The following is a 22,963-nucleotide window of genomic DNA, read 5'->3' as shown; positions in this document are numbered from 1 at the left end:
CATTGCCACATCATAAACGCAAACTTTGGGAAAATAATATAATGTTAAGTAACTAAAGGTGTGATAGTTTATATTGATTACCAAAATTCAAAGGAGATTAGATCAAATGATATGTGAAAAGTAAAGCAACAGGCCATAGTAACGTAGTAGACAGAAAAAAACTAGGTATATTCTAAAAATCCAAAAAAAAAAATATTTGAACAAAAAAAAATCTAAAAGTGGCTAGAAAAAAACCCCCAAGTCGTACTATGTAACTCGAGATAAGAAAGACTACTTTGGATCCAAAGTCCAACTACTACTAGGTCACATGTACGCGAACCATAAGGCCTAAGTGATCCTTTTCACATAGGTTTGGGTTGTTTTTGGGTTTTCAAATTTGTATAGATTGAATTCTCGGATCTTATAAAGTTGTGTATGAGATTAGAAAACATTTGTTTGGGGTCAATTTTTTGCTGCCTTATGCTGACTGATCTCATAAGAAAATGCCCGGGTGAAAAAGAACACGTCCAAACTATTTACATTTTGAATTCGCTGGTTTTATTAGTGTTACTTCTGCTATATTAGTGTCCATGTTAATCGTAGATAGACATAAACGATTTTCTTTTATCAAAAGATTGAATTGTAACCAATGTTGAGTTGGTCTAATGGTATAGAAGTTGCAGCCGTAACTTCAGCCATTCGGTACAATCTGTGTTGGAAAATACAATTTGCAATGTTTGGGTTCTCGGTGAAACCATTTTTTTAGACAAAAAAAAGATTGAATTGTAATTTGGACTAAACTTGGATGAGATAAAATATTAAAATATATTCTTGTAAAAATTGAAAATAACTAAAACACACAAAAAGTGCTCCAAAAAAAAAACTAAACACACAGTTAATAAAAGCGAAAGATAATCTTGGCACAAAGTGCATCCAGATGCATCGATCAATCTCATATGTTTGTTTTTATTTGAATACGGTGGGAGACAGCGAGAAAAGAAGGACATAAAGATGATCAGGTAATGAATGAAACTTGGAAATCATGCAAAGCCACACCTCTCCCTTCACCACATTCTACGTGTCCTCTCTCTCTCTAATCTAAATCTCATTTTTGCTTCAAAAAAACTTTCAATCCCTTTTATATAAAGGTTCTGTATGCAACAACAACTTATATACCTCTTATACCCCTTTTGTGTTTTCTTTGTTTTTGTTTAGACTTTGCTTTTTAGTAGTTCTAAATCATATCAATCGCTATGGCAAATGTGGACAGGCGTGTGAATGTCGACCGTACTGACAAAGGACTTCAACTTCAGCCGCATTACGAAGACCGTGTCGGTTATGGATATGGTTACGGTGCTGGTGCTGATTACAAGAGTCGTGGCCCTTCCACTAACCAAGTATTTTGTGTTCTTCTCTAGCTTTTCCTTTTAGTTCCTAATAATCATTTACTCAAACTATATGAAGATTTTCTGCAAATTGTAAATAAATTACTGACTAAGATATATGAAGAATCATGAGTTCGAACTTAAAATATATTGGTCCATATAATCTTATCCAAAACAAAATATGCAAAAATGTATCAAACATTATGTTTAAAAAATGTGTTGAACATAAAGCTAAACCACTTGCATGTGTATGCATGCATGTATATAGGATCATATCCAGGGCATAGTTAGGATTTGTAACAGTTTTGATTGTTGACATTAGTTATAACAAAGAAAATTTGCTAAAAATTATAACAAAATTTTAAAAGGGTCTAACCGTATCATGCAGATCGTGGCACTTATAGCAGGAGTTCCAATTGGAGGCTCATTGCTAGCCTTAGCTGGACTCACTCTAGCCGGTTCGGTGATAGGTTTCATGCTCTCCATTCCACTCTTCCTCCTCTTCAGTCCGGTGATTGTTCCGGCCGCTCTAACCATCGGGCTAGCTGTAACCGGAATTTTGGCGTCAGGGTTATTTGGTCTGACGGGTCTTAGCTCAGTCTCGTGGGTCCTAAACTACATCCGTGGGAGGAGTGATACTGTGCCGGAGCAATTAGACTATGCTAAGAGGCGTATGGCTGATGCAGTAGGCTATGCTGGTCAGAAGGGAAAAGATATGGGGCAGTATGTGCAGGATAAAGCTCATGAAGCCCACGATACTAGTCTGACCACTGAGACCAACGAACCGGGTAAGGCAAGGAGGGCCCATATAGGGTAAGTATGGAAGAACCCTCTGTTGTGGGCTTTTGTTGGAAAGGCAATTATGTAATTTTACTCTTGTGTCCCAGTTTTTTTCTTTTACAATATATTGTCAATGTGTAAGTTTGTTTTGTCGTGTCCAAATAAAATATTTTGTGGGTGAAATAAGAATAGAACTGTTGTCTGTTTTTCTTGGGTTAGTCAGGTATTTCATAGCATAAAAAAATCTTCCAACTTCTCAAACACATGAATTTTCGTTTTCTAACTGTAGAATTGACTCTTTAAGCCACTTGCATAATACATCCTTCCACACTTGTTCTCCAGACATTTATTCTTCGACACTAGCTAGACACTAGCTAGAAGTTCGTCAATAGTACATACCATATTCCTGACCACATCAGCTTTCACACGTCTTGTTATAAATTTCATTGATGACTTCATCGACATTTATGAAACAATGCTTGTGGAGGTGATGCATCACATTTGCCTAGCTTCAGAGACCATCTGCCTCTTGAGAAACAGGCAAACAGCTTTTAACATGATGCGCTGGTCCTCCCTTGGGTCCTTTTAAAATATTGTATAATTAGGAGACTATAGATTTTGAAGGGAATTTTCATGGCCCACTATTGTATTATTGGTTATGGATATGTTATTGTAAATACTTATGGGCTAATAATATATTTTTTTCGGCCCAAAGCTTCAAAGGTTGTTCTTATCATCGCAATCGTAATTCGTAAGCATAGCCAATGGGAAACAAGAGAAGCCGCATGACTGTGTTGGAACACTATCCTCTTGTCACAAGATCTTCCACGACCACGTGGCATAACCATTGCCTCTAGCTATCTACTGCACCACGTGATTCGAGTTTGTGAAAATCTAAAACCGACCAATTAGAAGTCGCTGACATGTCAATCTTGTGATCTCCCTCAAAATGACCACCTTGGTATCTCTATTATAAAATCGAAATGACATAACATAACACACAGCCATCTCTTCTTATTCATCTCTTCATTTGTGTGTTTGCTTGGGAGTTAGAGAAATACAAGAAATGGCCACATCAGCAATCCAACACTCCTCTTTTGCCGGCCAAACGGCCCTGAAGTCCTCCAACGATCTCCTCCGCAAAGTCGGAGCTTCCAACGGTGGTGGTCGCGTCGTCATGCGCCGTACCGTCAAGTCAACTCCTCAGAGCATCTGGTTCATACTCCAATCTCAGTTTTGGTTTAACTAATCACGGAAAATATCTAATATTTTATACATAACAAACATATTGTGACAGGTACGGACCAGACCGTCCCAAGTACTTAGGGCCATTCTCAGAGAACACACCATCATACCTAACCGGAGAATACCCCGGAGACTACGGCTGGGACACAGCTGGCCTCTCGGCCGACCCAGAAACCTTCGCAAAGAACCGTGAGCTTGAAGTAATCCACAGCAGATGGGCAATGCTCGGCGCATTAGGTTGCACATTCCCAGAGATCCTCTCCAAAAACGGTGTTAAATTCGGCGAAGCCGTGTGGTTCAAGGCAGGGTCTCAGATCTTCTCAGAAGGAGGGCTTGACTACCTCGGAAACCCTAACTTGATCCACGCGCAGAGCATATTAGCTATCTGGGCTTCTCAAGTTGTGCTGATGGGGTTGATCGAAGGGTACAGAATCGGAGGTGGACCTCTTGGTGAAGGCCTTGACCCGCTTTACCCAGGAGGGGCGTTTGACCCGTTGAACTTAGCTGAGGATCCAGAGGCGTTTTCAGAATTGAAAGTGAAGGAGCTTAAGAACGGTCGGCTTGCTATGTTCTCCATGTTTGGTTTCTTTGTCCAGGCCATTGTCACTGGTAAAGGACCAATTGAGAATCTGTTTGACCATCTTGCGGACCCTGTGGCTAACAATGCCTGGGCTTACGCCACCAACTTCGTCCCCGGAAAATAGAATATTATCAGCTAATGTAATGTTTTTAAAACAATTAATGTATGGGAAATATGTGTCAGTTGATTTGATGTTCTGTCTTAATAAAAGAAATCATCGTAAGCTTGTGGTCCTTGTCTTTTGCTGATCTAGAAAATTTGTGACCGGCTCTCGGACATAAAATTATCGAATTTCAAACTCATTTCTCTACAACTGTTGTTTAATGAATACTAGCTTTTGACCCGCACGCCCGTGCGGGTGTATGTTCTTCATAAGTATTTGTGATTTTCACTTGAATTTAAAAACATTCATAATACTGGTTAACCGGTTGTGTTCTTTTTCATTGTTTTTAATTCATTTTACTGGTAAAAGTATTAAAGTATAAAAAATAGACTATTAAGCATAATTTTATGTGTTTTATAAAATTATAATATAATATAAATATTATGGTTAAAACTTAAAACTATATTTTAATTATGGTTCTATAGATTTAAAAAAACAAATACATTATATAGTCATGAACATGAAAATAATGAAAAGTTAATCGAAAACACATGCACTTATATTATTAAGATTTTGGCAATTTTATTTGAAACCCATTGAACAATATATGAAACCCATGCCTGCAGAAAAAAATTCGAAGGCCATATAATTCAAAGCCCATATAAAATGGTTAATTTTAAGTAATTAAAATTAGTTTAAAGAGTGGCATGTGATGGTAATTATTAAGAAAAATTCAGGGTTAAATACTATTTGTACTTCCATTTTAATAGATTAGATTAAAACTAGAACAAGCATATAATTATAGGATTCCGAACCTAATGATATAACCTATCAAAGAAACCATTGCATAAAGCAAGTCTACAAGTCCAACAATGTATGTATGTACAAAACAAGTCGAGACTGTTATAGAAGCTATAACTGAGAAAACAAAGTTCTGCTGATACAAAGACCCAACCACAGTTCTTGGAAGGCCAAATGTAACAATACACTTCTACTATTTAAAAAAAGTGAGAAAAAACTATAGAGATATATCTTTTGCTACCAACAAATATTAACGTCTCACGGATTGGCTAAAAAGCATAAAAGATCACTATACCAGATTCACCAACAAATAAAAATTACGTTTCTGTGACAAAAGTTTACCTCACTGCCCAATCTTCTTCCCCAGCTTTAACCATTCATCTGTTCTTCATCAGTTTCTGTCGCTGCAACCGCTTCAGAAGCTCCCTCGATGGACTCGCTATTACTTTTATCGTTGCCATTGTCGCTTTCTTTGGCCTCTGGTTCATCCAATGTATTGTCATCTCCAGAGACACTTGCAACCTCTTGTTCTTCTGTAGAAGAGGCTTTGACTTCATCTGCTGGTTTTGGGTCATTAGAAACAGAAGAAGCGGGATTGTTTTTGCTGCTAAGGTGGCCACTAGAAGCAGATGGATTATTCTTGACACTGTTACTGTTATTCTCTTTCTTGATTTGACGTGTTACCCACGCGAGCTGCAACGTGTGTTCTTGCCAAGACTTTGCATTAGCAAACGCTTTCTCTGCTGCGCTGCGTTTCACAAATGTCACACAAGCTGCAACGATTTTGCTATGTGTTTCACTTTCCTGATCCTTGTCACTATCACTCGATGCATTGTCTTCGAGTTCCACTTTTGAGACTTCGCCATAAGAAGAGAAATGTTCCTTCAAGACGGTAATCTGGAAGCAAAAAAAAAAGGTTTAAACCATCAGTTACCACTTAATAATCAAAGGTAGAATCTAACAGTATCCAATTCGGAAAATGAGAAAGTTTTGCAAATTCATAAAGTAGAACAAAATAAGGGGACATACATCGGCTAACCCAGTTGGCAAAGGAGGGACAACTTTGATGGTAGTCGTGCGGTTGTCCAACTTATACCTATGTACCATTGGAGTGTTCAAGCTTGTGGCAAACGAGTACGGTCTTTGCTTTAGTTTTTTTGAATCAGGTGATGGCGTTTCTGTGCTCAGTCTTGCAATAGAAAGTGGTTTATGGAAAAGCACATTCTTATCAGTCGATGACTCTGTTTTTGGTGATGGGATTGCAGCACCGGAGTTAGAGCCTGTGTCCACTTTAGCGCGCTTAGTAACCGGCTCATCTGCTTCCACGTCCTTACCCGTGTCCTGAGAAGATTTAAAGCAATATGATATGAATGCTAGTAAATAATTTCAACTTCATCTACCAGATTGTTAAATAAGACAGGGTCAGGTATAGTTCATTTATTTATTCGCTGAAACACCCCAAAGGAAAAATGAATATATCACGACTGAGAACTCACTAAGCAGTCTACTTAAAACTTCGTGTGAAACAAACTCAATTTTATTATACTGAGAACATAGATCTGCACTTGTTTAGCATTTTCACATGTTCACTTTCCCGAAAGACACAGCTGAGATTCAAATCCTCAGCACTCATACCTCTACATATGCTTAACTTCTTAGTGACTGATAAATTGTAATTTCCTTCAAGAAGGTATTGACGAGATTGAAAAACAATGAAAAGGGATCCAGTTACTCGTACTTACTTGTTTTTGAAGCGTCGCCAACTTTTTGCATAACTCGTTACGTTTCTTATCCAGCATTTCCTGCTTTTTCCGAAGTGTCTCCTTCAACTGCTCAAGAGTTTCTGCCTTTTTCTTCTGAAGCGGCGTAACCTTGGGACCACTAGTGATCCCAACAGGCTTAGGCTGTTCAGAGGATGACGGAGCTTCACCGGTGGGGAAGGCAGGCCCCTTCGCAGTAGAAGAGACATGGTTGCCTTTCGATGCTGCAGTAACAGGAATCTTGTTCTGCCCTCCAGAAGCACCCACACCACGACCCTTCATAAAAGCACCATTGCCAGTGGACAGGCCATTATCAGGTATACTATCTCTATTTGCCCACCAAAGTTTGATAAAGCGGTTACCCATTACAGCATCAGGTGCCCTGAGAGCAGACTCAGCCTCTTCGCGTTTTGAGAATTGAACAAATGCTCGGTTACTATTTACTGGGATGCGAATGTCAATGACTTTCCCAAATTTCTGAAAATGGGCAAGAATGAGGTCTCTTCTGTTGCTCTCTTGGGGAACACCATTCACAAATAGAGTCTGCATTGCCTTTTGCATTGGTGTTCTTGTGTTATTCACTGCATCATTTAAAGTGTTTGATGAATCAACAACTTTTGCGACACTTCCCCCAACATTGTTTTGGCGGGGTAAATTAACTGAGACCTCCTTCGGTTGACCTTCAAGACCAGCTGATGTATTTAATAAATCATCACCTTTCTCTTTGAAATTTGCTTGACCATTGCGCACTCTGCCCCACACCGGCTGACTAGTGTTCCTTGAGTCTCGAATACCACATGCATTTACAGGGCCATCTTGGTTATTGTCATCCACTGGAGCGACATTCCCATCAATCCCATGAGAATTTAGGGCAGAAAATGCCCCTGAAGTTTCACCAGCACTGTTATTATTCCACAAAGGTTGATCAGGATCGTAAAAATCAGTTCCACCTGCACTAGGATTATGATATGCATCACCATAACCCATACCATCAACAGCCTTTCCACTCTCATTAGTCTTCCCATGAGCTCCTTTCGTATTCATGAAATTACCACCCCCAAACTGTGCAGACACTGGTTTGGAAGAAGCTGCCATATGAGGTGCACCGGGGACAGAAACAGGAAGGTTGAACTGTGATAGACTCTGCACAAATGCAAAACGAAGGAAACCTACTACTCAGTTAAGTATACACAGGAGAATAACGGTGTTATAAATTGGAAGTAGTAATATATTAGTCATGCTATACAAAATAGCTGAGACCCACCCATGGCAGCTAAAGCTAGCACTGAAAACAGTAAGAGTTTCATTTCATTTCACCTAGAAGTACTCTTAAGTGCATAAAGTGGTCATACTACTAGCAACGTATTCAAGATACATAGATGTGTTGAGCTTCAGTATATGATCATGCAAATAGATCTCTATTGTGTGTGTTTCCATATAAATCCGATCCCAAGTAAAAGAATATTAATTCAAGAAAACATACCTGAACATCGTCAACAACAATACGATTGATTCCATGCTCCATGGGACACATGTCCCCTCTGAGACAGAACCCACGTTCCTCAAAGTCTCTGCATCGCTGCCTAGGAATACCCAAGGGCGGCGGTCTTAAGGACCCTTGCAAGTGATGAAAACCATCCAAGCCACCACCATTTGGAAGCATTCCAAAGGCAGGCCACGGTGCGGTTTGAGCCGCTAGCCCCCTCCCTCCAAACATCCCCGGAACCATATTATGAGATGAGAGATCAACAGCAGGATGGTGACTAAACCTGGTGGAATCACGCTGACTCCAAGAACCATAACTTCCTCTCCCTCTACCAGTGTTGGATCTTGATCTTTGGTTATTATCAAACTGCACACGGTGCCCTAGAGACCGCTTCTCATAGCTTTTCCTGTAGGGCGGACGCTGCGAGAAGGCCTGATCCGAAGCAGCAGCGCCGCCTTGTTCCAAGGACTGAGAACTCGTCTCTTCTTTCCTACGGTGCTTGTGGTTTCGATCGTCATCCTCATCCTCGCTGATCTCGTGCTCCTCCTCCTCCTCCTCGGGGTCACTCATACAATCCGATGCAGATAACAACACGCTCTGCTTCGGAGAGGAAACTGAAATCTCCATGGATAAATGCTGATTGAGCTTCTCGTCTGGTGTCAATCAGATAATTATACAAAAACGAAAACCCTAACGATTAAGCTAAACTCCATTCTAGTAAACAACAAGCAGCGGTGAAGGGGGAAAACAAAATCTTACAGATTCTCACGGGATAGCTTAGCAGATGACTCTCTCTCTCTGCTGGTCTTGTTGACGAGATTTCAGGTCTGATGACCTAAATCAAAAACGATGGACGGAACATCTGGGGAAGAAACTGGAGGAGGGATCGGCAATGAAGACTAAATCCGCGGCGGAGATTATTCGCCGTCGAGTTTTCGGGATTACGAGGAGAAACCTGAGAGAGTCACGTCGCCGATGTCGACTGGTGTCGTCGTTAGGGTTTGAAGAGCTGCTGAGCGAGAGGGAGGCTAGAGAGAGAGAGGGGATAGACCGGGAAATTGGATTTGCTACCCCACAAGAGTTTTCCTAATTTACAGAACGACCCTATATTTTCTATTAATTTGTGTTTGCTTATCTGCAAAGTTCAGATTTTTTTTTCTTTTTTTTTTAACCTTATTTATTATGATATTACAACATTTCAACAACTAACAATACTACCCGTCTTAGGAAGATCTACGTCTAACTACATCATCTTAGCCGGTCCTACGCCTAACTGCATCATCTTAGCCGTTCTATAAAGATTCACGTCTGACCAGATTTACTTGCACCATGTTAAAGATTTCTTGTAATCCTTCATTCCATTATCTGCATAGTTGCCTAATAAATCGTACTCTCTCTGGAACTTAAAACCTGAATTTAAGAAAATCTGCAATAAATTGCATAGTCTGAGAGTCAAACCCCAGACATGAATGTAGAAACCTTTAGACCTTAACCATTAGGCTAAGGTGCTTCCACCAAATTTTTTTTTTTCAGCTTTCAGATATTTGGTTGCTTTCAGATATTTGGTTATTTTTGTTAAGATGTTTATTTTTATAAATAAAATAATTGTGTAAATATGATAAGATTAATATTATGCTAATATTTTGAACAATATTGTATTATGTTTGTCTTAGGTGTTCTTATATTATTTTGTTTTTAATAGTGTAAACATCATTAGTTAACAATATAATCATCTATTGAAAAGGATAAAAACAAGGTATATTAGTTTTTTAAACTTATAATTTGGATTAGCGTTGCAATAGATATTTATTAACAATATTTATTTTGTTCTTTATATTTTAGTATAGAAAATTTGAAAACCTTATAGTTATTTAAAAAGTTATATATATTTTATGAATAAAATATAAAAGAATATATACTCCAATAACATCGACATCAGATTTATATGCAACTAAAGAATAAATCATAGTAAAACTTTTTGAATAACAAAATTTTGATTTTTAAAAAAGTTTAAACCAATAACAGTGAATTTTATTAATATTTTAAGAATTCATAAATTGACAATACTAGAATGTAAAATCTCAACTGAACTTATTTACTTTTCTCTCTTATGTTGTTGTTGTTAACATCACATAAAATATTTCTTTTTAAATACATTATATACTCTTTATGTTTCTTATTAATAAATATCGCTTTAGATTTTAAATTTTCTTTCATTATAAATGTCGTTCAGATAAATGTAAAATGTTTTTTTTTCAATTTTACCTTTATTTTTATTTTATTAATTAATAAAATCAAACAAAATAATGGATTAAATAAGGTAAAACAGAGAATTTAATCAATTTTTGAAAATGTAAAGTTGTAAACGGAATAAGCAAAAAGTACTGTATTAGATAAATTGTCAAAAAGGAAAATAGATTCACTCCGTACAGTATATAAGTCACGCTACTTAACCCTTAATTAAGGATTTGCGTGATGATCGAGTACTTCGTTTACCCTAGCTTGATATTTTTCCATCTTGGTCGCCTCCTATTTATCGATAAATTGGTCATTACTATATTTTGATCGATGGATGACGATTATATGAGCTTTGAGGATGAGGAGGAGGACTATGATTGCTTCGATGAAGATCGTCTAGAGGAACTTTGCCAGGATACAGAGTTGCAAGGCGTGTCTTCCAAAAACTCAACGTGCCAAATCATCACGATGGAATCTCTCGTAGCAGCACAGAAGGAAGTTTTGGTTAGGGTCATGGAATACTTATCTGTCAAGGAGAGTCAAGCTAGGACACTTCTTATTCATTACCAATGGAACGTTGATAAATTGTTTGCTGTCTATATCGACAGAGGCAAAGATAGCTTGTTCAAAAGTGCTGGTCTTACTGTCTTTGATCTTCCTTCTTTGAGTAAATCGAGGGAGAAGATGGCTTGTGACATCTGCATGGAAGATGATTTAACAAGTCACGCGATGACGAGAATGGAGTGTGGTCATTGCTTTTGCAATGATTGTTGGAAAGAGCATTTTACTATCAAGATCAACGAAGGCCAGAGCAAAAGAATCGCATGTATGGCTCATAAATGCAACGCGATTTGCGATGAAGATGTTGTTAGGACACTAGTTTGTCCGGAACTCGCTGAGAAGTTTGATCGTTTCCTCGTTGAGTCATACGTAGATGATAACAAACTGGTCAAGTGGTGTCCAAGCACACCACACTGCGGGAACGCGATAAGAAAAGTGGATGATGATGGCGGCGAGGTTGAATGCTCGTGTGGTCATCAGTTCTGTTTCTCCTGTCTTGGTGAGTCTCACTCTCCTTGCTCTTGCTTGATGTGGAAGCTATGGACCAAGAAGTGTGAGGTTGAGTCTGAGAGTGTTACTTGGCTAACCATTCACACGAGGATGTGTCCCAAATGCAGCAAACCTGTTCACAAGACTGTTGGATGCAATCTCGTGACTTGTATTTGCGGACAGTATTTTTGTTGGCTGTGTGGTGGAGCTACTGGATCGAACCATACCTGGACGAGTATATCAGGACATAGTTGTGGTAAGTACAAAGAAGACAAAGTGAGGCAAAAGGAGAGAGCCAAAAGGGATTTCGATAGGTACGCACATTATCTTCACCAATACAGGTCACACACCGATTCATCAAAGCAAGAGAACGAACTTAGAGAGATTGTCCGTGAGAAGGCAGCCATGGTGACATTAAAGACTAAAGATTCAGCGTTTAAAAACATGGACTGGGCAATAAACGGAGCCGACCTGTTATTCAGATCAAGAAGAATACTTTCAAAGTCGTATGCTTTCGCCTTCTACATGTTTGGAGAAGAGCTGTTTAAAGATGAGATGAGCGATGAAGATAGAGAGATAAAGAAGAATCTGTTTGAAAATCAGCAGCAGCAACTGACAGGTAATATTGAGACACTATCAAAGATTCTAAGCGTGTCTTTTGATGAGTATAGTTCTGATGAGCTAGAAAAGATGAGATGTGAGACCAGAGATATTGGTGTTGTGGTTGATAAAGTCTGCAAATTGATGTATGAGTGCATTGAGAATGACTTATTGGGTACAGCTCAAGATGGAATCAACCATAGCATTTCACCTTACAGATCAGAGGGGATAGAGAAAGCAGTTGAGTTTTTGTGCTGACGTATCAGAGAACTTAGAAGACACTAGATGCTCTGTAGGATTCAAAAATTATTTAATATTAATTTTAATTTGTAAACAATTGATGCAAGTGCTCAACAGAACTCTTTTTTTTTTATTTTGGTTATTCTTCAGTTTCTTTTAATGTAATGCAGTTTTATCACTCACGCTACTAGTAGTATCATATCAGCATGAGGAGACTAGATACTCAATAACACTCAGTTTTGTGTTGACATACAAATGAGAATGTCACAGAAAAGAGAAGATGCTTTTAAATCCAAGAAAAGAATCAGAACCATTGGACTTAGCTGCAAGTGTGGAGCAGGATCCTTTCTTATTTTCCTCTAAGTTGGTGTTGCTTCTCTTTGCCATCGAGATATCAAACGACAGCATTTCTGCAGGTGCACCAGATTTGATGCTTGGTATTTTAGCAGAAGGACTAGGCAATAATAACCCGTATGATCTATACGGACTTGTCTCTGCTTTTCCTCCTTCCTGAGGAGAGTTGGTTATAGGATCCTCCAGTTTTGACGTGGCGAGTATGGGAGAGTTCTTGGACCGTTTCCTTATGTAGTTGAATACTGTTTCATCTGAGAATGATCTCTCTGTTTTCAATTTTTTCAGGTTAATGGGAGGTCAGTGTTAGAGTTTAAGCAAAGGTGTATATACACACAATATAAACTTCAGAATGAATGAAGATTTACTCACTATTTATTGCATAAACCGGGCTTGTGGTTTGCTGTGCGCTTTGTTTGATGTCGTTAGTATTTGTAGGTGAGCCAAACACAGAATTATACTGAAACAGAGGATCGAGTTCAGGAGAATTCTTCACTAAGCTCTTCCTTTTCAGTGTTGATTTCTCTGATGCTGGAGAGGTTGGATTCAGAGTGCACAGTGATGGGAAACACTTTGCTTTCTGACGTATGTGGTCGAAGACTGTATGTTCATTGAGAATGACGCAGTCGTCTTCTTCCATCGTCACATAAGGCTCTTTCTCTGCACAGAAGATTGGGTTGCAAAGTGGTCAATGGAACAAAGAACACAAAATAACTTGTGATGGATTTAAAATATTAATGAGCATCTAAACCTTCTTCTGAATCTTCATCTATGAGCTTGAAACTAGGCCTGCAGAAGAAAATTGAGAAGAGAGTTGTATTCATGAAAGACTTCATCAATAATAAGACACTTTCTGAGCAAGAAAACAAACGATAATGGACTCACATATCATCTTTTCTATCCTTTCGGTTTGGGGGTGCAGATTTTACTGGAGTGTCATCATCTACAATGCATACATCCACCATAGGAGGATAATAGTGTGGCATCCTGTTTTCGCTTTTGTAATTTACTGTGTTGTTGTTTGCCTTCTTAAGTAGAAGCGTTTCATGGAGATCAATACCAACTACAACTCAGAATCCCGGAAATACACACACTTGATCAGTTTATGTTTCAGTGTATCACTCAATACTTGATAATCAAGTTTAAAATCAGTTATGTCATTTAGAGAACTTAACTGTATTCTTCAAAGATGAGATCAGCCTTCACAGTCACCTTACCCTGTTGGGGTCTTTCCAGGAGTATGGTGACGCTGTACGGACTAGAGACATAAGGCGGCAAAAGTTCAATAAAATTAATACATAAAAGAGTTGCATTAGGTTAATAATGAAAGAGTGATGGGCAAGGTAAAGCATACCTGGAGAAGTCATCCATTCTGCTGCCATAAAAAATCACTGATTAGTTGCCAGTTACATGAATGTTTTAAAAAAAGGCGTGATACCTTACTTGATCGTGCTCATTACCTTATTTTCTCATGAAAATGAATACGATTTTCTTCCTCTGCACCAACAATCTGCCAGGAAAGGATACAGATTAGTAGCTCATTTAATTCATGAGAATATCACAAGACTATGCAGAGAAGTGGAGATGCAGTAACGGTATCTTCAGTAGAGTTAGAATATATTTGCAGAAAGTTAAGGAAACCGACCATATCAGCATAATGGCGTTTTGTGGATACGAGAGGTTGTGATAGTCGAGTCAATGTGACTGCTAGTTTCGATACCCCTTGCTTCTGACACTCAACTTCCTCGACCTTGATTTCTACTTTTGGAGGTAGAGAAGATAGAGATTCCTTGATATGATTTCCAAAAGGGTATTTTCGACCGGTAACAATCTCTATCCTTCTTGGATCAGCTTCAGCAAGAGCTTCAAATGACCTGACTCCCATCGAATGAAGTGCCTAGCAAAACAACGTATTCAGACAAAAGTTACCATGAAAGAGAATCACTGAATCATCTGAAGAAGGTAAAGTGCAATGAGCAGACAGAGATTAAACCTTTGCTGTAACCATCCCAATGCCAGGCAATTGTTTCAGCAAATATGGACTATCGTCCCAGAGCTTTTGAAAGAGTGATTTAGCAAGAAGAGTTGAGCTAATCGTTCCTTTATAATTCTTTTTGTATATAAAGTACTCTTTCATGCATCTAGCTATTCTAGATCCATTTGAGCATATAGAGTTAGCATCCTGAGACAAGAAGATTTAACTTTCAGATGCAGAGCTAACAAGTAAGGGTGATAAATAATTAGAGGGAGACATGAATACAATCTTGGTGGACCTGAGTCATGGATAAATCATGGACTGAAGGATCCCCAGTCAACCAATCATTTGCAAGCACAAAGAGTTTCTCTTCTCTGGTTTGGATGCGTTTTTTCCTCTTTCCTTTGTTATCATTGATGTGGAATCTGAGCCGCCCTTCTTTATCTGCATTTACATCATTTAAGGTCTTCTTCTCATTGCGTCTGAGCTGTATCCCTTCATTTTCCCCGGATAAACAAAATTAGTGTATTCGTCACGTAAAAAAGAGGTATGTACCAAAGCAGATTTGACATACAAGATATCTCTTCAGCTCGGCATACAATATGAAGAGCCTCGTCAACGCTATGGCCCGTTGGCGCATGAATAATGTACTTCATTGTGTCAAACTTTAGATAGTACTTTGTCATCAGCCTTCCGGGCTCTACACAAAACAACGAGAGAGAATTAAACTTTGAAATCGAAAATATGAAAATCATAAATCTCAATACCTTCTGGTTTTAAAACAAAACCGTCTGTGTCAGTCCATATCATCTGATAGCTTGACAACTCATTGATCTTCTGAAGGCAAAGCTCTAGTAGGACCTAGGACAAATGAGTACTTCGAAAGGAAAAAATAAGTAATCTAACAAATTCACTTAGGGCACCTTGCAGATGCTTCTCTACTCGATCTTTAGGAATTCCTTTCTTAATAGTATAATTCTCTGGATTCTGTCCAAACGAACTTTGAAGTTAGTTATACCATATATGATCGTAAAAAAGTTACTGGACAATTTACTGAGAAAGCATGTGAACGTGCCTTTTTCATTCTGACATACAAGTATGAGCACTTCATCCATTCAATTGCCCGTGTAACGTCAGTGACAGTAAGTTGAACTATTTCTGCGGTTAGGTGCTCTATTAAGCATGGCAGCAATCTGAAAAAAAATTAAGAGGAGGAATTTTCTTGAATTCAACAACTAGATTCTGAAGAATGTTTAAAAACGCAAAGAGTTCCAGAAACAAAAGTTTATTGGTCAATACGTACTGTGATTCAACAACCTCGCATCCATTCAAGAGATTCTCGTATAGATGGACCTGCAATCAGTTAATAAATCACAGCCATAAGACATGATATAAAATTAAAATTAGAGATTCAGGCACAGAGAAAAGTTGCAGTGTTTAACCGTCTCTCTTCTAGTCATAATAATAACCAGTCCCGTGTCATCAAATGGAGGCCGACCAGCCCTGCCACACATCTAGAAAAGAGAGATTACTTCTTCTGCTAGCATTATAATTTAGAGCAAATTCCAGTACCATGTGCAGATAAGCAGGTGGCAAATATTACATCTACACAACTACACATGCTTGAATAGCATACCTGTAGTAGTGTGGAACGATCATACTCCATGTAGTGACCTTTTTCCTTGTTGCTGAAAGGAAAACAGTGTCAGTGAAAACTAGCTTATTAGATCCAGGATAAATTTTAAGGAATTATCTACGCAAAGACGTACAAATGTTGAGTTGATTTGATGACGACTGTATGTGCAGGCAGGTTGATTCCATGAGCAAGAGTGTTGGTCGTGCAAAGAACTTGGATATCTCCACTAAGGAAGAGCCCTTCTACGAGGCTGCGGTCTTTTTGGCAAAGACCACCGTTGTGATAACCAACTAATTGAGGGATTCCGGTGCTAATCAGCTTGCAGAACAATGTTGAAGCAAAGGCACGATGAACAAGCTTAAAAAGGTGAAACAGTCCATACCGCCTTGGAGAATGTAAGACTGCATTTGTTTGTCACTGCACATTGGCGAAGCCTCCCTTAATCGTTCCAGCTGTTCTCTGCTTTTAACAAATGGATTTGAGTAGCCATAGGTCATTGCTGTTTGCGCAAGCTTTTGTGCAGCCTCTTGAGCGCCTTTTCTTGTCGAGCAGAAAACTAAGGCAGATTTTCCTTTGGAATATTGCATTAAAATGTCTGCAATTTCATAGATTTCCTCAAGAGATTCTCGTAAGTTACAACCTAAGCAAGACAGCAATAGCGACGAATATCATGAAAATAGCAACTTACCATATATATAGTTTTGGAGGCGCTGGATATGAGAAAATGAAAGGAAGGAAACAAGACTTGATTTAGTTTATACAAGGAAGAGACAAGACGGGCAAAGACTAACGAAAATAAAGATGCAGAAACTGTATACCTTTTCAAAGAGGAAGTCATTCTTGGCAGCAGCATATCCTGTACAAAAACATTTACTTAAAATTCATGAAAACATGAATGTCATAAACAGCGAACCTAATTCATCAACAGGAGCATTTTAAAATTTGAACAAAAAAGGCAAAGTATTGAGTTTTGAGATGCCGCAGGTACCAAAAACTTTAGTTGTCAACTTAACAGGTCTCATTTCTTCGCCAAACCTATACAACAAGGGAGCGGAAACACTGAGGACATTAAAACATTTTACGACATAAGGGCATATTTCTCTGAAAATCAATCAATAGATTACTTCTTAATTCCTGCAGCAGGAACCTTGAGCCATTCCGCTGCAGTAATTGGATAAACATTTACCACTTTAGCTTTTTGGAGCAAGTTAACAAAGCAAAGAAAAATAGTCATAAAATCTGCAGAACTGTGAGCTAAATTTTACCTAGATCCTCAATGTTTGGGATTGTAGCTGAGACAGCCAGAAGACGCACGGAGGCTAAAGTACTTAACCTCAGTTCATGATTGCTAGAAAGAATCTTTATTCTACTGACAATTGCCTCGAGAGCAGCTCCTCGTGGATCATTCAGCAGGTGAACTTCATCAATGAGCACAAGTGCTATATCACCGAAAAAACCTAAGCCTCCACTAGTAACGCGATAACGACTCACTGCATCAAATTTCTGCAGGGAAAAAAAAATGTAATTAAACTTTCTTTTAACAAAGAGTGTCATATATCGCTAGAATACCGGATAAAATCATGGAGGCCAAACAGAAACAGTAATCAGGTTCCCAGACTAGTAAACACAGAACAAGGAATAGAAGTTGATATCTGACCTCAGGGGTGGTCAAGATAATATCGGCGTCTTGTATATTCTTTGAACTGTAAGTTTCGTTATCACCAGTCAGCTCCAAACAACTGATTCCCCACGAATTAAACTTCTGATTCCAATCACGAAGCTTCTCCTGTACCAAAGCCTTGGACGGAGATATGTAAACCTCCACACCAAAGGTAGCAGCACTTTAATTATTATCGGTGCAAAAAAACAAAAGGCATTTAACATTTCACAAAAAGCTTACTGTTTTAAGAGCTCCTTTTGCATGGAGAAACCTCCCGTCGCCAGAGATAGACTTGGAGAGTAGCCTCAAGATGCATAGCTCAAAAAGCACGGTTTTGCCACTTCCCGTGGGGGCTGAGATAACCATGTTGATATCGGAGTGAAAGCAAAGCGGAAAACACTCGCTCTGCAGCGAGTTGAAGTATCTGAACACACAAACCATCACCAGAAGCAACAAACACAAAAGGAAAAGATTCAAAAACGGCGTTTGGATAATCAAATTCAAATCACCATCGTCTTCATAAAGATTCCTTAAATCTAATTACCTGAAACTAAAAGCTGAGCGGAAATTTGGAGGCAAATCGGAGACAGATTTGAGCGTGTGTGTATCCATGACGACGATCTGCAGATTTTTTCAACAGCGTGAGATACAGAATCGTCAAGTAATCATCATATCTAGATAGATCGGTTACTTCATAAACACGAACATTAATTACTAGTCCATCATCATCATCCTCACATTCAAATCGAAAACCTGATCAGATCCTAATTCGAAAAAAACGATTTATCTCTAACCGCTCACCGGAATTCAAACTTGGAAACAGATTACGGTGGCGAAATCTCAGAGATAAGTCGCTAGACGGAGGTCGCAATGACTCTACTGAAACCGATCACGAATCGAGCAAATCCAATTGAGAAACGCATAGAGAATCAATCGATCTAACCTGTGCGAGAGTAGACTTGAAGAGCAACGATCAGAGAGAAATGAAGAAAGCTAGAGAGAGAGAGAGTGATTCAAATTCAGTTGGAGTCAAAGTTCCTTTTTGACCGTTGTAGTGTAACGCAAGCTTCATATACGACGTCGGGCAGTTATCGGTTTCCGGTTAATAGCTTTTGGGCGGATCAGAAAAATTGAAATAACTTATAGGATCATCTAACATTTATTCACAAATTTTGGGCTTAATTTGCAAATAAGTTATTAAAACGGGGTAAGTTCAAAAATATATGTTTTGTTCACTTTCTGAGACTACTGCAAGTGGAATGTTTACTTTCTGTTACCATCCTAACAAAATTTCATGGCTGAGATTATATTCCTCCATGGCTCCATGACATCTCCATCTTGCTGTCTAGATCCATTTCCAGCCGTCAGATCTTTCGTTAGCTCAAAGTCAAATGTTGGGAGATGTGTTACCGATGTACCGAACTACCGATATTAACTGTTAATAATCAGGGGAAAATGTTCAAAAGAGGAAGCTTTTGGTCAAAGTGACGAGGCCTTGAGTTCTTGATCAAACTGGTTCAACAGAGGAATACTAGTACAAGCTGATGAAGCTACATAAGACTTGACCAATTGGATGAGGCAACAACCTCTGGTCGAAACAGAAGATCACAGCCATTGCATTGCATAAGGCATAAGAGGATAGCAAATATAAGGTTTATCCATTGACAAAAACAACTGGGAATGATTTAAAAACTGTGGTGATTATATTCATCTGTTCTGAGTTTTTTAGACATGGGTATATATGCTAATAAACTTATGTTCACATTCATTGTGGAAAACCATTTAAAATGAAATGAAGATTTTGATTCTTACGACGCAAAACTCTTCAGTTTGTATTTGATTCTGACGAATAATGCATAGAGTCCATAAGAAGGAAGATGCAGGAGTGCTACCAACAGATACCTGCAGTTGCATGAATTAAAAGTTACTATTGTGATCAGTAAAATTATTATAGGGAATGAAGCATTTTGATTTAACAACACGTTATCTATGTAACCAACAGATGTAGAATGCAACTGTTTTGAAGGCTTACCACACTGGAGCCATTGGAAGTGACAGGTCGAGAAATGGATATGGCCACCTACATAAATCAAGAACAGAAAGGGTAAGCAGATCAAAAAACAAGTGTAAGATATGGTCACCTACATCAAATGAGGAAGAGTTATTTACCCAACGAAGACAAAAAGATGGAGAATCCATTGGAAAATAACGAAACATCCTGTCCACAAGATGAAGTACGCGAACCTGAACATGGGAAACCTCTGCGAGTAACACCCAAGAAAAAAAAACCTCACGTTGAGACTTTATAATGTAACGAAAACGCTTGGCAACATCTTAAACGCAGAAGGGTTTTTTTACCAGACGGTTAAGAGTTGTGTCACAGAGCAGCAAAAAGAGGTTGCTAGTATGCAAATTCACAGTCATCTGAAAACACACAATTTGCAGTAGACAAGTTGATATTGATTCAAATAAGTTTCAAGAAAGTATGTAACAACAAATTTCGGTTTTTAAACAATATAGAGATAGGTAGGAAACTTACGAAACCCATCTCATAGTCTTGTAAAGACAGAAACGGGAAAATCACGGTCCAGTAAATACTGTCTGTAAGCACTGCAGCTCCAGCACTCATCTGTTTTTTTCCAACAAACCACAAAACCAAAACAAAGTCAGTGCTCATCACAGATTGTAATAATATAACATCAGAAATCAACGTTACAAAACTGTAAAAAACACCCAAAGGACTCTGTCTGAACCTGAAATATAATCTGGAAGAGATGGACAGAGGACTGTAGTGCCTTTGAATCAGAAGCTTTACTCTTCTCGAGCAAAACCATTTTCTCCCCATTAAGAGGCAAACGTAATCCACTCTCTGCATCGTCCGCTAGTCTAGTTCTCAGTTGCTTCTTGTGTTGAAAACACCCGTAAACAGAAAGCACTGATCCCATCTACGGAACACACACATGTGATAATGAGATAAAAGTCAAACAAACACATCCATCATCACTATCTCATTACAAAAACATAACATGGAGATCAAAAATATACCCCAAAGTAGATTGCTATCAACGTGTAAGTCCACCTGCCAAAACAACCAGCCCAATAAGATACCAAATCAAAACCGAAACAAACACCATCATCTCATAAATGATAAATCTCAGTCCTTTTCAAGAATATCTTTAAACGTAACAATTACATTAACTAAGGTTCACACAGAGCATCACTGAACTTAAAGTCACAATTTTGAAACAGCAAACAAGATCTTACTGAGTGTAGTAGTAGTAGATACGCCACCCGCGAAGAGCGAGCCGGGCAATGTTGGTCGCCAGAAGAAAGCACAAGGCGAGGATCCGGAGACCCAACAACCAACCCGGGTGGATTCGCTCAAAACAAGGTCTCCAAGCATCATCAACGCACAGAACATCACTGTGTTCTTCACTATCATCACCGTTTCGTCGCTGAGTTTCAACAGAACTGTCTTCGTACTTGTATATAACGAAGAGAGCAACAACCATCGGAGCCAGCACCCATACCGCGCAGAGAAGCACTCTCCAATTAAACCAGTAATCGAAGCTGGCTATCTCGGGGTTCATTATTCTCCAACAGAATCAGATGATCCGTCTTGAGTGTTCGGATCTTCGGATCCGAAAACTCAATGGATCCAATTGATCGATTCACCTGTGAAGGATTGTAAAATTAGATTCGGAAGAACTTCAGATAATGCATAAATAATGCTTACGTAATGCGAGGAATAGACGTAGAAGGTTCGTCTTCTTCGTTCTTCTCTGCAGTGTTCGTGAATTGTGTGAACAGGAGAAGTCAAATTGAAACTTTGAAGCTATGCGATTTGTATAAGTCCCGAGAAGCATCCGATGGCGGTGAGCCACTAGATGTCGAAGCACTGAACAGAGTGGGGGACCTCATGATTCCTTGTTTTGATACGTCGGCGTTTCGCATTTCTTTAACCTTTTTTTTTTTTTGCAATATCTATACTATTAAAGTACAAGCACATTTGGATTTTTTACTAAACATGCCATTTCTTTAACTCACATTGCTTATTTCATTAAGGGTAATCAAGTAATATTAATAACTCATTTTTATTGGGTTATTTTTTTTTGATTCAGCCCACTGCCCACATCATCTCTCTTGGGCTATTTGGGCTGATTAAGAAATCAGATCCAATTCTTATTTTTTTCCCTAATTCTAATAATTTATTTTCAACCATTCTTAATATTTTGTGTAGTAAACAAAAATTAATAACTTAATTATTATGTTTTTTATTTTTAATATAATTTAAGTATTCATAAAAAATTTGAATTTTTTCATTGAAAAGTATAAATCTTTACTAAAAGTATATATTTTTTTATTAAAAAATTAACCACATAATAAAATTAATATATCAGAGTTATACTAACTTAATTCATTAAAAATAAAGTTTAATTTTCTAAACATAAATACTCACTAAACCTGGACGTTCGGATACCCATTCTGGTACGGATTGGTTCTTTCAGATATCGAGTTTTTCGGGTTTTAAAATTAAACCCCATTCGGGTTTTGAAATTAAACCTCATTCGGATATTATAAAATTTCGGGTTGGGTTCGAGTCGGGTCTTTCCGGGTCCGAGTGGATTCGGTTCTCATGCATAAGAACCTGCAAAATAACCAAATAACCAAAGTATCTAACGGGTTCAGTTATTTGTACTTAAAGTAACCAAAGTATCTGATTCGGTTCAAATTTTTTTATCCAAATTATTCAATAGTAACCAAAATATACATTTTATACAGTTTTTGGGTAAATTTTTATCCAAACTATCATATTTTATCCAAAAATACTCAAAATTACCGAAAATAACTACTTTAGTTAACTTATAAAATTAATTAAAAAATTAAAATAATTATAAATATAATTATAACATATATTTTTAGATATATTTCGGATATCTTCGGGTACTCATTTGGTTCTCGGTTCGGGTCGGATTCGGGACCGGTTCTTCGGATATAGCAATTTAGAACTCATTCGGATATTTACCCCGGGTTTGATCGGGTTCGGGACCCTGATTTTTGGGTCGGTTTCGGGTTGGTTCTTCGGGTCCGAAT

The 22,963-nt window shown here is 38.2% G+C and overlaps 6 protein-coding genes across 8 annotated transcripts; 3 read left to right on the top strand and 3 right to left on the bottom strand.

Moving 5' to 3' along the window:
- Positions 1-1,142: 1,142 nt before the first annotated feature.
- Positions 1,143-2,350, top strand: LOC108810309 (oleosin S2-2). Its single transcript, XM_018582429.2, has 2 exons — positions 1,143-1,376; positions 1,753-2,350. The coding sequence occupies exons 1-2, from the start codon at positions 1,233-1,235 to the stop codon at positions 2,179-2,181; spliced, it is 573 nt and encodes a 190-aa protein (XP_018437931.1). The 5' UTR covers positions 1,143-1,232; the 3' UTR covers positions 2,182-2,350.
- Positions 2,351-3,134: 784 nt separating this feature from the next.
- Positions 3,135-4,202, top strand: LOC108806223 (chlorophyll a-b binding protein 2.4, chloroplastic). Its single transcript, XM_018578274.2, has 2 exons — positions 3,135-3,359; positions 3,442-4,202. The coding sequence occupies exons 1-2, from the start codon at positions 3,211-3,213 to the stop codon at positions 4,091-4,093; spliced, it is 801 nt and encodes a 266-aa protein (XP_018433776.1). The 5' UTR covers positions 3,135-3,210; the 3' UTR covers positions 4,094-4,202.
- Positions 4,203-4,951: 749 nt separating this feature from the next.
- Positions 4,952-9,203, bottom strand: LOC108812830 (zinc finger CCCH domain-containing protein 41). 2 transcript variants are annotated; one of them, XM_018585199.2, is made up of 5 exons: positions 8,879-9,203; positions 8,117-8,772; positions 6,616-7,776; positions 5,903-6,214; positions 4,952-5,770 (listed from the first exon to the last, which is right to left on the bottom strand). In XM_018585199.2, exons 2-5 carry the CDS (start codon positions 8,744-8,746, stop codon positions 5,243-5,245), a joined length of 2,631 nt encoding a protein of 876 aa, XP_018440701.1. In that variant the 5' UTR covers positions 8,747-8,772; positions 8,879-9,203; the 3' UTR covers positions 4,952-5,242. The 2 variants fall into 2 exon arrangements, with proteins under 2 accessions (XP_018440701.1, XP_018440702.1); XM_018585200.2 differs by having other exon boundaries at positions 8,117-8,733.
- Positions 9,204-10,602: 1,399 nt separating this feature from the next.
- Positions 10,603-12,380, top strand: LOC108813276 (probable E3 ubiquitin-protein ligase ARI3). Its single transcript, XM_018585792.2, has one exon. The coding sequence runs from the start codon at positions 10,688-10,690 to the stop codon at positions 12,263-12,265; it is 1,578 nt and encodes a 525-aa protein (XP_018441294.1). The 5' UTR covers positions 10,603-10,687; the 3' UTR covers positions 12,266-12,380.
- A 68-nt stretch (positions 12,381-12,448) lies between these two features.
- On the bottom strand, positions 12,449-18,975 carry LOC108813273 (DExH-box ATP-dependent RNA helicase DExH17). Of its 2 annotated transcripts, none has more exons than XM_056988196.1 (28): positions 18,813-18,975; positions 18,414-18,490; positions 18,110-18,293; positions 17,867-18,028; positions 17,475-17,712; positions 17,334-17,370; positions 17,198-17,244; positions 17,028-17,065; positions 16,898-16,919; positions 16,592-16,804; positions 16,343-16,499; positions 16,210-16,261; positions 16,016-16,087; positions 15,877-15,926; positions 15,649-15,766; positions 15,497-15,560; positions 15,341-15,424; positions 15,148-15,273; positions 14,872-15,068; positions 14,592-14,780; positions 14,244-14,495; positions 14,059-14,108; positions 13,953-13,970; positions 13,774-13,856; positions 13,484-13,661; positions 13,350-13,387; positions 12,971-13,258; positions 12,449-12,867 (listed from the first exon to the last, which is right to left on the bottom strand). In XM_056988196.1, exons 2-28 carry the CDS (start codon positions 18,479-18,481, stop codon positions 12,512-12,514), a joined length of 3,381 nt encoding a protein of 1,126 aa, XP_056844176.1. In that variant the 5' UTR covers positions 18,482-18,490; positions 18,813-18,975; the 3' UTR covers positions 12,449-12,511. The 2 variants fall into 2 exon arrangements, with proteins under 2 accessions (XP_056844176.1, XP_018441293.1); XM_018585791.2 differs by having other exon boundaries at positions 18,671-18,974.
- Positions 18,976-19,550: 575 nt separating this feature from the next.
- LOC108806338 (uncharacterized) lies at positions 19,551-21,764 on the bottom strand. The gene is made up of 9 exons (XM_018578427.2): positions 21,606-21,764; positions 21,134-21,544; positions 20,915-20,948; positions 20,623-20,814; positions 20,409-20,498; positions 20,228-20,293; positions 20,039-20,130; positions 19,902-19,949; positions 19,551-19,771 (listed from the first exon to the last, which is right to left on the bottom strand). The coding sequence occupies exons 2-9, from the start codon at positions 21,457-21,459 to the stop codon at positions 19,678-19,680; spliced, it is 942 nt and encodes a 313-aa protein (XP_018433929.1). The 5' UTR covers positions 21,460-21,544; positions 21,606-21,764; the 3' UTR covers positions 19,551-19,677.
- Between the last annotated feature and the right edge of the window lie 1,199 nt (positions 21,765-22,963).

Source organism: Raphanus sativus, chromosome 6 (genome assembly GCF_000801105.2).
Source record: "Raphanus sativus cultivar WK10039 chromosome 6, ASM80110v3, whole genome shotgun sequence".
NCBI classification, from domain to species: domain Eukaryota; kingdom Viridiplantae; phylum Streptophyta; class Magnoliopsida; order Brassicales; family Brassicaceae; genus Raphanus; species Raphanus sativus.
Note: the sequence above shows the minus strand (reverse complement) of the source record. Positions and strands in the feature narration are given on the sequence as shown.

What these genes read in the sequence shown, in the direction of transcription:
- LOC108812830 (XM_018585199.2), bottom strand. Translation starts at nt 8,746, where the DNA reads ATGGAGATTTCAGTTTCCTCTCCGAAGCAGAGCGTGTTGTTATCTGCA. An exon ending in TTGTTGTTGACGATGTTCAG is followed by an intron (nt 7,777 to 8,116) that starts GTATGTTTTCTT and finishes GCATTTGTGCAG; the next exon opens with AGTCTATCACAGTTCAACCT. An exon ending in TGGCGACGCTTCAAAAACAA is followed by an intron (nt 6,215 to 6,615) that starts GTAAGTACGAGT and finishes AAATCTTCTCAG; the next exon opens with GACACGGGTAAGGACGTGGA.
- LOC108810309 (XM_018582429.2), top strand. Translation starts at nt 1,233, where the DNA reads ATGGCAAATGTGGACAGGCGTGTGAATGTCGACCGTACTGACAAAGGA. An exon ending in GTGGCCCTTCCACTAACCAA is followed by an intron (nt 1,377 to 1,752) that starts GTATTTTGTGTT and finishes CGTATCATGCAG; the next exon opens with ATCGTGGCACTTATAGCAGG.
- LOC108806338 (XM_018578427.2), bottom strand. Translation starts at nt 21,459, where the DNA reads ATGAACCCCGAGATAGCCAGCTTCGATTACTGGTTTAATTGGAGAGTG. An exon ending in ACACAACTCTTAACCGTCTG is followed by an intron (nt 20,131 to 20,227) that starts GTAAAAAAACCC and finishes TGTTACTCGCAG; the next exon opens with AGGTTTCCCATGTTCAGGTT. An exon ending in CATCTTTTTGTCTTCGTTGG is followed by an intron (nt 19,950 to 20,038) that starts GTAAATAACTCT and finishes TGATTTATGTAG; the next exon opens with GTGGCCATATCCATTTCTCG.
- LOC108813276 (XM_018585792.2), top strand. Translation starts at nt 10,688, where the DNA reads ATGGATGACGATTATATGAGCTTTGAGGATGAGGAGGAGGACTATGAT.
- LOC108806223 (XM_018578274.2), top strand. Translation starts at nt 3,211, where the DNA reads ATGGCCACATCAGCAATCCAACACTCCTCTTTTGCCGGCCAAACGGCC. An exon ending in TCAACTCCTCAGAGCATCTG is followed by an intron (nt 3,360 to 3,441) that starts GTTCATACTCCA and finishes ATATTGTGACAG; the next exon opens with GTACGGACCAGACCGTCCCA.
- LOC108813273 (XM_056988196.1), bottom strand. Translation starts at nt 18,481, where the DNA reads ATGGATACACACACGCTCAAATCTGTCTCCGATTTGCCTCCAAATTTC. An exon ending in CCTGCTGCAGGAATTAAGAA is followed by an intron (nt 17,245 to 17,333) that starts GTAATCTATTGA and finishes CTTGTTGTATAG; the next exon opens with GTTTGGCGAAGAAATGAGAC. An exon ending in AACGCCATTATGCTGATATG is followed by an intron (nt 14,109 to 14,243) that starts GTCGGTTTCCTT and finishes CTTTCCTGGCAG; the next exon opens with ATTGTTGGTGCAGAGGAAGA.